The following is a 12,621-nucleotide window of genomic DNA, read 5'->3' as shown; positions in this document are numbered from 1 at the left end:
CCTTAATTAGTTCTCCCCATAAAATATCACTACCATAAACTATCTTGCTGTTAACTTTTCTCTGTTAAAAAATAATTAGTGTCTGTCAGTTGGCTAGTATTTGTTCTGTTGAGGAAGATCAAGTTCTAATATTGTCTCTAGTTTAAGGAATTTGATTGCATGTTTGCTAAGAGGTAGTACGTAGAGTCATAGAAGAGTATGTATGGAGCTGAAACAAGTGGAATTAACTTCCTTGCTTTTTTGCTGCCCAGTGTTTCTTTCCATATGCATGGTTTCTGGGCACAGAAAAGAAGGCTCTCCTAGAGCCTTCCTGAATCCCTGTTCCCTTTGGAGGCAGTGAGAGGGAAGACTGCCTTTGAGTTCCAATTACAGCACTCATTATTTCTGGGGAGTATTTTTCATGCTTCCTGCCCAGCAGGTGAGCATTTTTAAACTTTCTTTTGGGTTGTCTGCCCTGGCACTTTTTATTATGGACAAAAGGAGAGTTAGGATATTAACAAGTATTTGTCTGACTGAAAAGGAAACATAAGTGCTTTATCTGTGTTGGACTGTATGAAGTTAATTATTGTATAGTGCAACACTGTACTACTGTAATTTTACTGTTTGTGCCTGGCTAAAATCTTGGGTGTGAGTGGAGGTGTGTGAACTTGTTTACTGTCTAATTCTGTCTAATTTCTCAGTGTATGCTTGTTTGAAGAGAGAAATAGAAATAGAAAATTTCTTTACTGTTTGTTGATCTGGATTGTAGATTATCTTTTGACGGTAATTCTAATGTGTCTCAATGTTCTAATTTGTGCATTTCAGTTGGAGATAGAATGTTTATGATACTGCATAATCTTATGAGCTAAAAAGAATTTTAATTAGGCTAGGACACTTGGATGCCAGAGGATGGTATGGAATTCATGGTGGTGTATTTGACTCTTCAAGCACCAAGAAAATTTATTTTAGCTGGTTACAAATGGATGCTGTAGTTGCTAGTATAGTTGTATAGGTTTTGAAAAGGAAAGTTGTTCTTGAAAGATGGCAGGGAAGAAGGGTAGTTGCTTTGTTAGAGCAGTCTAATTCTTAGTTAACTCAGAATTTCAACTCTTAATTTCAAAGAGTTGAAGTGATGATAATGGAGACATTAATTAAATGTAATCATTACAAGAGAAAGTTGGCTATGTTGCAAAATGGAAAGAATATAACCCTGTGTTATATCGGTTTTCCAAGTCCAGCATAGTGTTGAAGTTTTGTTGCAGTTCAAACTGTCTTAGATTCAACAGTTTGGATCTGGAAACTACTTACAAAAACGTTTAAGTGCATCTTGGCGTGGCAGAATCTCAAATCTGTAGTAGGTATTAAGTCACAGCCTGGTTTTTGAATCGGTTCACAGGACCATGCTTTTTGTGCTTTCTGCTGACTTTCATGTGATTTTTCGTTTGAAAGACTTGAAGATAATTATGATAATTTAACCTCATGTTCCTCACTAGAGATGGTGTTAGTGAAGACCGCCTAACACAGTTGCACCACTCCAGTTTTATGTAACGGCAGTGCTGATGCCCTTCTTGGCCATCTTCCAGTTAGGAATAGCTCTTTCCAGATTTAACTGCTTCCAAAATAATGATTAAGCTGAGGAAAGTCACAGTGATGGTGCAGTAAACATTTCCATGGGGAATCCTGTAACTGAATTGGAGGATTTATAGCACAATATGAATTTTCCTACGGTGCATCAAAGACAGATATTTGCAATTGCTAAATCCTAAGGTATGCTAATAAGCATTTTAGAAACAAGTCATTTTTTCCTTCTTGAAGAAAGTGGGACTTTCTTCAGTAAGGAAGAAAGGTGTAACTGTAAGAGGAAAGGGTGAGAAGTGCTATAAGGGAACATCTTGAGGGACAGTAGTATGCTGTCCACCTTATCAGGCCTGTTTCTGGGATACAGACTGATCTTAGTGATCCTGTTCCCATAATCTACCTTGCCAGGCGTGCAGCAAGGAGACACAGAGCTGACTGCAAGTCACAGCTGCCTTAAAATAGCTCGGGGTTAGGCTCTGCTAATGGTAAAAGCTAGTATGCAAGTAAGGGGAACTCCCCTTCTCTTTAGAGGTAGCCTTCCACTTGTGGATTGCTCTCTGTGTACAATTTTAACTCAGTGGCCTTTTAAAGATCCTGAGCAACTTTCCCTGGCAACGCTTGCTTGCCTGGGTCATCTTAATTCCCAGGTGATTGTACCTTTTGATACTGAAGCAGCAAGGTTTTACTGTCTGGTTAATTTGGTGATACGGTTTTGGTGTTTGCATATGATCTTTAAGCCCTTAACTTGCCTGAAGTGCCTAAAACTCTTCTCTCCAGAGCATCCCCAGAAGGATCTGGGGGTCGTGGTAGACAGTAAATTATCCATGAACAAGCAATGTGCCCTTGTTTCCAAAAAGGCCAATGGAATCCTGGGCTGCATAGGGAAGAGTGTGGCCAGTAGGTCGAAGGAGGTCATTTTCCCCCTCTACTCTGCACTGGTGAGGCCACAACTGGAATACTGTGTCCAGTTTGGGGCTCCCCAGTTCAGGAGGGACAGGGAACTGCGGGAGCGAGTCCAGCGAAGAGCAACTAAGATGATTAAGGGCTTGGAGCATCTGCCTTATGAGGAAAGGCTGCGAGAGCTGGGACTCTTTAGCCTGGAGAAGAGAAGGCTGAGGGGAGGCCTTATTAACGCTTACAAGTATCTAAAGGGTGGGTTGAAGGAGGATGGAGCCGGGCTCTTTTCAGTGGTTCCCAGTGACAGGACGAGGGGTAATGGGCACAAGTTAGAACACAGGAAGTTCCGTTCAAATACACGGAAGGACTTCTTTACGGTGAGGGTGACAGAGCACTGGCACAGGCTGCCCAGGGAGGTTGTGGAGTCCCCTTCCCTGGAGATTTTCAAGACGCGCCTGGATGCAGTCCTGAGTAATGTGCTCTGGGCAATCCTGCTTTAGCAGGGGAGTTGGACTAGATGATCTCTACAGGTCCCTTCCAACTCTGAAACTCCGTGATTCCATGATCATCAGCTTTGGTCTTGGAAGCTTCCCAACAGCAAACATCAGTTTGGCAGCCCATTCATATGCTTATTCCCTTGAAGTTCGGGTAAACTTAAAGCAGTATTATGCATAAAATAAAATGGAGGTATGGGGGTGAAGCTGTACCTGTAATTACACTGTGTAATTGTCCTAGACACCATCGGCTATGTATTTATAGTTGACCCTTGCAAAAGCCCACGTAGCTCATCCTGGCAACCCGAGGCAATTGGCATTGTTGGTGCAGCCATGATGAGTTGTTATGGAGCTGAGGCCGGCTCAGGCAGGGCAGGGTCCCTGACTCGGGGCAAGCCCAGGGCTGTGCAGCTGGGGACTCTGCTGGGAGGACTGCATCTCAGCGTGGGGAGGCCCAGGGGCTCCCTGTGGAGAAACTGCTGCATAGTAGGCGTTTTGACTATCGGGTCCAGCTGTAGGTGGGTGTGACTGCTGCAGCCGCTCTGATACTGGCTCTGAGGTGGTTTGTGACTCAGTACCGGGGCTGGGGGAACCAGGGCGGCAGGGAAGGGTGTGAAACGATGGGGGGGTGATGCTGAGCTGTTAGACCGCGTGGAGGCTGGAAGCCTGCTCAGTGCCTTTGAGGGGTTTGTTTATGGATTGGATAGAATTGGCTTTAAAGAATTTTTTTGATTTAATACGTACGTTGTTGGCTCTTATTCGTGTTTGGAAAACGCTTGTTAGATTAGATTCATTGTGGTGTGTATTTAGACCACTACAATATTTAAAAATCACCAACTACATCTTGAGTATGCTGAACAAAATGTAATGTTACTGCATCCATGGTACAGGATTACAGTAAATTAACTACATTGGTATTTTCTAAAGTTTTGAAGTGACTAATATCAAACTGCTCAAACAAACCATCTGGTAAATTTTCATGTTGTTTTTTCCTTTAAAAAGAGAGATGGTTTTACCTCATAGTAGAAATGGACTGTGTCTGCGTTAAGGAACCTATAGAACTACATGAAGAATTTTGAATTATTTTCTTTCAGTAAAGTTTGGGAAGGGTATAGTAAATAAATAAAGACTATTAAAAAAATGATTAATATGAAAATATTAAACAGCTGTCCCACACCATAATCTGTATCTAAAAAAAAACCCAACAGACTATTGGTATGACTGATTGAGGAGTAAAGTCTTGTAATTATAATGTGCTTCTTGCATACATTTAGGGGAATTAAATGTGTCTGTTTTTATAAATGCATATTAAAGACTAAATTATGGAATTTTCTAATGTACATAACATGTAAAGTCACATTATTCACTAGAAGCTCAATTTTTTTTTTCTATTCACGTGCATCAAAAGCATGTGATGTTCTGAGTATTACTTTGACAAGCTTAAGTTACCCCATCGTAAATCATTTCACCTGGCTGTATGCAAAATCCTTTTGATGTAGGACTAATTGTCTTGGTTTTGGAAGGCTGTATTTGAGGACAAGACATTTTCAGGTTTTTTTTTTTTTGTTTTTGTTTGTTTTTTTTTATATATATTTTTACCCCCAGATCTTTAAAGAGAATAACATGGTTTTAGCCAAAATCTTGTAGGAAAAGCTTCAGAGCTACTGAAAGTTCAGGTTGCAACAACTTATGCATGTGCAAATCAGCCTTTAACCTTTGTAGGGTACTAAGCAGATTAGTCATGGTGTACCTCTGCTTTTGTGATGGGCTGTCTTTTCTAACCTGCAGGGTTAGAGGCAGGGAGGAAGTTTGAAATAGTAATTTTATTGACACTTGTGTAGTCAAAAGGCTCAGAATTTGCGTTATAATCTCTCCCATTCTGCACCATTATATGTCATTTAGTCATCTTCTGCGTGTGCAGCTATCGGAACACTTAAAAAAATATTTTAATGGCTCCATTCACTCCCACCTATCAGTCCACTATCAGTGGACTGTTCTTTATTGTAGTTGCCTGTAAGATACAGTCATTGCCATTTGCAAAGCACTTTGGCTTCATACTTTCATTGCTATACAGTATGTGAAGCTAGTGGTATGAAATATAGTATCCCTGGGTATTAAAAAAATTCTCAGCAGGCAGAGGAAAAATAAAGGCAGGGAGTGTTGTATTTGGAATAGCTAGTTTTTTCCCTGGAATGTGTAAGAAATTTTTTTGTTTTAGTTGGGTGTGATTTATGTGAACATTTAAAACTTACAAAGAGGAAATTGCATAAAGAATGGGATAGTTTTTTACTTGCTTAGAAATTTTTGAGGAATGGGAGACGTTAAGAAAATTTAATGGGTGGCCTTGTTTAATTGTAATTAGATCTGTTCAGGTGTAGTTGGCGACTTGATCTTAGGCGCAAATATAGATGTAAAAGGTGTTGAGAATTATCTCCCTTTTCATTTCCCAGCTGTTCTCTTGTGCCCAAGTGTTTTCATGGCAAGAAAGAAAACTGGATTACCTTGCGAAGCAGTTGTTAGGGAGGCCAGAAGTAGGTGGTGGTTTGGGAAATGATGCCTTTGGTATTCTAGATGTCAATACCTAGATTGCAGAGACTGAGGTGCAGGGAAATTAATTTAATCTAGATGTATAATTAGAAATAGTTAGCTAGAACCAGTTACAAGTAGTCTCAAAAGGGTTAAGAAAAGAGCATTGCTCCAGTGCACTTAAAACCTGATTTTGTGTATCTAACTGTGTAGGCTGTTGATAAACCCATTTAAACTTTCTAACCTATTGTTGAGGAGAAAATGTCTCTTAATTTCTGAATTGACATGTTAGGACTCCTCCAACTATCAAAAAATATAAAGTCTACTTATTTGTTTCTAGTGAAATGATGTTTGAGAGCAAGACTAAGGAAGGGACATACCACATTATTGTAACTAGAAAGGCAAAGTGAGCTTTATGCTGTGTGAAAAAGAAATATACATATGGTCTCCTGAAATACTTCTGCATCTGAACTATGCTGTGGTCCAGGCTGTGGACAACTTGCCTTCTCCCTTCCCCTCTCTTTTCCCCTTCCACCTCCTTTGAATGTAAATGGTGGATTTCTTTGAAAACATACATGGTGAATAGTCTTTCTGTTTTTCTTTAGGGACCAGTTACTCTCCACAAGAAAATTCACATAACCACAGTGCTCTTCATAGTTCAAATTCACATTCTTCTAATCCCAGCAATAATCCAAGCAAAACTTCTGATGCAGTGAGTATTTATGATTGGTATTCATCCATGTGTCACCCCATTCATACCCACTGTATTTTCATCATTTTGTCTAAAACAGGCGGCATGTACATGACCTGCTTCATTGAGTTTTCCAGCATCAATCTTTCTTTTATAAACAATCTGTGAACCCAAGCTGCAGTTATTATATGTTGTAAAACTATTCTAATTGATAAAATTAGATCTTTGAGGTACCTGTCTTGAATTTTAAAATACTAGGTTATTTAAATGAAGTAGAGAAATATTTTCCATGAACTTTGGTAAATCTAGAGAATACAGTATGATTTTACTTACTGAAGATGCATTATGCATTGTGAATTTTAGTCACTTTATTATCTAAATTTTAGTAGTTAGGGTGGTGTTTGATAAAAATTGCATCGAAAACAGAATAGATGTATTTGTGAAGTATAGAAAAATTTTGAAAATGTAACTAATACTTTTTGAGGAAGTTTTAAGGTGCAGAAAACTAATGTTATCGATGCTGATATTACTGTATCCCACTAAGTGTACTATTAGGTTTTGTTTCAGAGTTGATGGGAATAAAACAGAGGAAACTGTTCCAGAATGCAACAGGAGTGTAGTGGTCACATCTTTAAACTATCAAAATGAAACGGGCATTTAGGGATGGTGTAAATAGAACACAGTGATGTGGGTGCATATGAGGATGCCCTGTAGTTTTAGAAATGGTGGAAGCTTTTAGATTTGTATGTTGAAACTCTCAAATAGTCTTTTGTCCAACACTGTTTGTATTTTACAGGCTTACGATTCTGCAGATGATTGGTCTGAACACATCAGCTCTTCAGGCAAAAAATACTACTACAACTGCCGAACAGAAGTTTCACAATGGGAAAAACCAAAAGAGTGGCTGGAAAGGTATATGCCTGTATCTGTTTTCATTGTATAAAGAACAAACACTCTTAAGTTCATTTAAGACCAGTTGAGCTTATCTAATAGATTACTGCTATAAAAGATTGTGGTCCAAGTCTACTGTGTTCCTACCCTTACCATGACCTCTGGCACCTATTTTATCCCTTGATGATCCAGAGCGGGAGGGGGAAGTATGGTTGGTTTGGTTTTTGGTTTTTTTTTTGGTGAGAGGGTTTGGGGGTTTTGTTTTGTTTTTTGGTGGGTTCGTTGTTGGTTATTTTTGCAATGTTAGTGAGCTGAACTGGTACATTGAGGGCTTTAACAAGCACCGATGTAAGGAAGCAATGGCTGAAGTTTGCCTACTCCACCTGTAGTAGCAAGCTCTTAGGATAGTTAAATTGGTCTCATGTAGCTTCAGTCATAAAAAGTGTTATATTACTGGATGATGTAAATTCTTACTTAACTTGTGTTTTCTTTTCTTCAGAGAGCAGAGACAAAAAGAAGCAAGCAAAATGTCAGTTAACAGTTTTCCAAAAGATAGGGATTACAGAAGAGAGGTGATGCAGGCGACAGCTGCCAGTGGGTTTGCCAGTGGAAGTATGTGGTTTTTGTACAGTAATATATTCTTGCCTTGTTTGCATTACTGTTTTCTTTTCCAAACTTAAAAAAAAAATTAAAATCCCTCTCCTTCGTTGTTTTTCTCACCCCTTTATATAAAAAGGCCAAAGCGGATAGCACAGACAGCTCTCCCAAATGTTGTTTCTTAAAATAACTTTGAGCCTTTACTAGTACAACGCTTGCTTAATGCTTTTCATGGTACTCCTCCTTTTTGCAGCTTTTACTGCCTAATTTAATTATCTTTATAGGTTGTTATTGAAACAACTTGCACAGTTTATGATGTAGTTGGACTGTCATTATCATTGAGACTTGTTAATGTCATATTCTGAGCTTAAAAATAGAGATGCGGAAGTCTTATAAAACCTTGATTTCACATCTGAAAATAATAAGCTAATTTAATGGATTATGATATCAGAGTTTTCAGATGCTTGTGTACATTATTGAAAGTATATTTTTACCATGCCAATACTCTTAGCAAACCCTTTCCTGGACTATGAATTTCTATTACTTGGAAAATTTTTTCTTGATGCCTAGCTTTAATCTTTGTCATTTTTTTGCTGGGAAATGGTTGTGCTATGAGATTTTTTTTCTACGCTGATGCAGTTTGGGTGAATTTGTAGCATAGTTCTCAGGGTGGTTTAAAAGTAGAAGCCAAAGTATTAATCTTTTTTTTTTTTTTTTTTTTTTTTAAACTTCCCTGTCAACCCCCCTACTCCCCTCGCTTGGAACTTGACAAGGCAGAGATGTATAAGGGGCTGTTTTGTTGTGTATGCTGAAACATACTGCATATGCTAAAACATACTGTATGCAATGAAAAGATAGCAGAAATGCATATTGCAGTAACTATTTGTTTTGTGACAGTTGAAAATCTAGGAATCAATAAAAAGAATTACTCTATATTTGCTTGGTATGTTCCCTGTGTAGCATGTGACAAAGGCAGATTAGTCACTCGTTTAATAGATAGTATTCTTGAATTAATTCAATTGAAAGTAAATTCTTTGTAGTGGTATTCAAGTGACTTCAAGTGGAATTCTTTGAAGGCTAGAATTTGAAACTATTAAATTATACTCGATGTTCAGGATTTTAAATGAACAAAAGAAATGGCACGAATTATCTCTTCATGCTAAATATAAGATGGAAATAATAGATTTTGATTGAGATTTTTTAGGAGACTTCAAAAGTTAACTTGACTGTAACACTTGTTATAAAGCAGCCTTTCATCAAAACACAGTGCTTAACCGGAACTCTTAAATCAAGCAAAGGTCAGAGAAAATGCATTTTGTCAGTGAGTAAAATTAAGTTTTGCCTCTTTTGATGCTGATCTACTTGAGGCTTTTTTTAATCATAAGAAGTTCAATCAGCTCTAGCTGTTGATGTGCAGCTGTATTAATCAAAGTCACTGCAATCTTAGAGAAGTTTCTAATTTAATCTTTTTTCTTATTGCAACATTACTTGGGGAATCCTGAAAAAAGTGGAAGACAAGCATTCCAGTGACGCCAGTAATATGCTCCCACAGAATATTTTATCTCAAACAAGCAGGCACAATGACAGAGACTACAGACTGCCAAGAGCAGAGACTCACAGTAGTTCTACTCCAGTACAGCATCCCATCAAACCAGTGGTTCATCCAACTGCTACCCCAAGCACTGTTCCTCCTAGTCCATTTTCTCTACAATCTGATCACCAGCCAAAGAAATCCTTTGATGCTAATGGAGCATCTACTTTATCAAAACTGCCTACATCCACATCTTCCATCCCTCCACAGAAAACAGAGAGAAAAGGTATGTCTAATAAAATTCCTTCTAGTATTTAAGATGATGCATTGCATTTGCATTGTTTGTTCAAAGTATGTTAGTTCCAGAATTTATAGATATTTTTCCTGTTGATTGTGTGTGCTTAGAACCCGATTACTCTTTTGATGTGTTTATTTCCCCTTAAACGATGTTTGCTGTATCTTACACAACTTGCACTTGCACTTACACAAATTGACGCTGCAATATGTGCTGTTTATTGACTTATTCTACAAATTATAATTTCAAATGATAATTTGAAAGATGTATTTTAGTAGGACGTATTTTAATTTTTGTCCTCCCTCCTGTTGTTTTGGATCTTTGCCATTATTTGAGTTCTTAACATAGTTACACCATTTGAAACTGATTTTGGACCATATTTTATGAACTGCTGTTACTGTTTGGAATGCCAGTTCTTACAGAAAGCAACACGGTTTTCTACATGTCTGTAACAGATACTCTTCTGTTTTGATCTGTGTCTTGTGGTCTACTGAGTCTTCCGTTCTAAAAGTGCTGGAAGTTTGTATTTCTGTATAATACCAGAAACATTTAGACACATCAGGTGAACATTAGGACTTCACTGTGTGGTGTTTGTGACCCTTCAAAAGTCTATATTTTAATTGGATTTACTTCAGTATTAGGAAAGAAGAGCTCAAGAAGATTGTGAGAATAGAGATGTGTATTTTTAGTGATAGGGTGATATTTTGGTATAGTTGAGTTCTTAGTAACATTGTATAAAAAAATTCTCTTTCGGGTGCTTTGGGAGGGGAGAAAGTGATTTTTTTATAAACATGTCTGGTTTTAATTTAAAATATTGCTTAATTAGTGTGACACTAATTTTTTTTTTTTAAAGATGGCTTGTTGCCCTGTTGATATTTGCAAGTCTGTAGTTACAGAAGAATAGCGCAGTGCTAAAAAGAAGAACAAAAAGACTCAGATCTGTCATTGGTCTTACACTCTGCATTTGCTTTCCTGCCTTCCAGTTTTCTTTTCTTAAAGAATTCCAGCATTAACACAGAGATAAGTGCACTTGGCCATCCAAAATATCCAAACAATATCATACACTGGCAAATAATGCAATGTAAGAAAATTGTGCATGTAAAGAAATTTTGTATGTTTTTCTTGAGACTGTGCAATTTTTACATGACCTGGTACGTGAATGTTAACTACAAACTGCAGAGGAACAGAAGATTTTCAGCAAGCCTTTTTCTGTTCAGCACAGTAAAGCAAGCAGTAAGGTCTACCAGTTTATGCGTGGTTCTTGAACTGAATACCATAGTCACCTGCTTCAGTTCAGGTTCTATGTTTTGATTGCAGTTTGATGCACTTTTAAACACGATGGTGCAAAACATCCATGTCGGGTGTTCTCTCCTTTAACGTATCCTCTTTATTTTCATTACTACCTTTAAAATATTCTTAAAGAAAATCCTTACTATTGCTCAATTCGGGCATGTACTTGATTCTTCTTTGGTGTGTGATCAGACTTCAGACTGGATATATTCTTTCTGTGCTTTACTGCATACCTTTATTAGTTGCTTCCACTTAAATCAAGCAACTGAATCTTACTGCAGTTGAAGGAATTTCCCATTGTGATAACTGCTACAAATGTTGGCAGGGAGTTCTAGTATTTCTTACATACGACATTCATTTGAGAACATACAATTGGGTATGAATAGTGAAAATGATTGCACAGGGTGGTCTTGACACTATAAATTCTACTTTAGAATCCGTGTTAACCATGGGTGGTTCCATATTGAATAATCACTGAATTTCTGTATTCCTATCTAGTTTTTTCAAGTTTATATGGGTTAAATAGATAGATACTCTGTAATACTCTTGCCTTGTTGGTGTGAGTGTTTCATGGCACTTCATTGTGAGCAAATACAGTAGTTCTGAGCTTCAGACAGGGTGGATTACAAAAAGTTAGTAAGTAATTGAAGAATTAGAATAGGTGAATGTTAGGCTTGAAATACTTATTCCAGAAAATGTGAGTTTTCACATGTTGCTTGAATACCTCTCTTCTTAAAGAAACAGAAAAATTCAGTGCAGCTTATATTATGAAAGTGAGCATTCAAAGAGAATATTCAATAGCCTTGCCTTTTTCTTTTTTTTTGTGAATGTTGGACTTTCTTTTATATATATATATATAAAAATTGACCAGTATAATATCTGTAGCATTTTACATACTTAAATTTAAAAGAAGGGAGGAAGCAGTGCTGTATATGCACTGGGATGGTTTTGGATAGTTTGCTTCTGTTACTAATTTTCCCAGAGGTGACTGTGAACCTGTAGTACTATAGGTATGCAGTGTTTAAAAGTATTTGTTTGTAGCTGTTATACAAAATTTAAAAAAAAAAGACCTGTGACACCGAGTTCAAAGAAAGTATCTTTGTAAAACTGGAAAATAGTTTGAGGGGTTTATTTTTACACTAGTAAAGCAAACAGCCTTTGATTTTTATTTTTTTTTCTGTTTGCTGGTTGTGCCATCCCCCTCTCTTTCTAAAAAGAGGTAAAGCTGTATTTTTTGCTTATAATAATACCTTGGTACAGATGACTGAATAGTATGTGCAGTATTCCTTGCCTAAATGACTTCTTGCTTCTTGTCAATGTGTCGCTGGCAGCCTTATGCCAGCATATATATACACCGCTGTTTTAATAGTTCTGTTCTTAGTGTGTGTTTTTTAATGCAGTAATAGTTGTGAAAAACAAAACAAGAAAAAAGCACAGAAACCAACAACAATGGTTTTTTCAGCTCAATCTCTTTTGCTGCAGGGGTATGTTGTAGTCCCACAAGGAGATTGAATAAAATCCCTGGCTGAACTATAGCTCAGCTGTTAGCGGTAGTCCTCTGCCCTCAATGGCTGGCAGTAGTGGAGAGTTCCTGGGGAACTATTTGACCTCTACCCTTTGGTTTGAATGTTCCAGTCAGAATCTGCTGCTTCTGTTTGTGCTCACTGTGAGTGCTTTATGCAGGTAAAGTGTGGGGTTGCTTTTCCTACTTTTTGGCTGCTTTATCTGTAGGGCACATCGCATTATCCTATTTCTAATTCAGTTACTGAATGGAATGTTGTATTGTCTGTATCTTAACAGTGTGTCTGTCTGTAGGATACTTCTTCTCACACCTTTCCTCCAAGTCCCGTCA

At 37.6% G+C, this 12,621-nt stretch overlaps 1 protein-coding gene across 2 annotated transcripts in view; it reads left to right on the top strand.

The window, feature by feature from the left end:
* Positions 1–12,621, top strand: part of WAC (WW domain containing adaptor with coiled-coil) — a gene marked incomplete at its 5' end in the record, with an annotated part of 63,847 nt that overhangs the window by 19,641 nt on the left and 31,585 nt on the right. For both annotated transcript variants that reach the window (XM_082480132.1, XM_082480131.1), the window contains 4 exons: positions 6,080–6,186; positions 6,962–7,077; positions 7,556–7,668; positions 9,162–9,470. In XM_082480132.1, the coding sequence (XP_082336258.1) occupies positions 6,080–6,186; positions 6,962–7,077; positions 7,556–7,668; positions 9,162–9,470 (645 nt within the window). The remainder of the gene's footprint in view (positions 1–6,079; positions 6,187–6,961; positions 7,078–7,555; positions 7,669–9,161; positions 9,471–12,621) is intronic.

The sequence above is a fragment of the Vanellus vanellus genome, assembly GCF_965231255.1.
Source record: "Vanellus vanellus genome assembly, chromosome: 2".
Taxonomy (NCBI): Eukaryota; Metazoa; Chordata; class Aves; order Charadriiformes; family Charadriidae; genus Vanellus; species Vanellus vanellus.
Note: the sequence above shows the minus strand (reverse complement) of the source record. Positions and strands in the feature narration are given on the sequence as shown.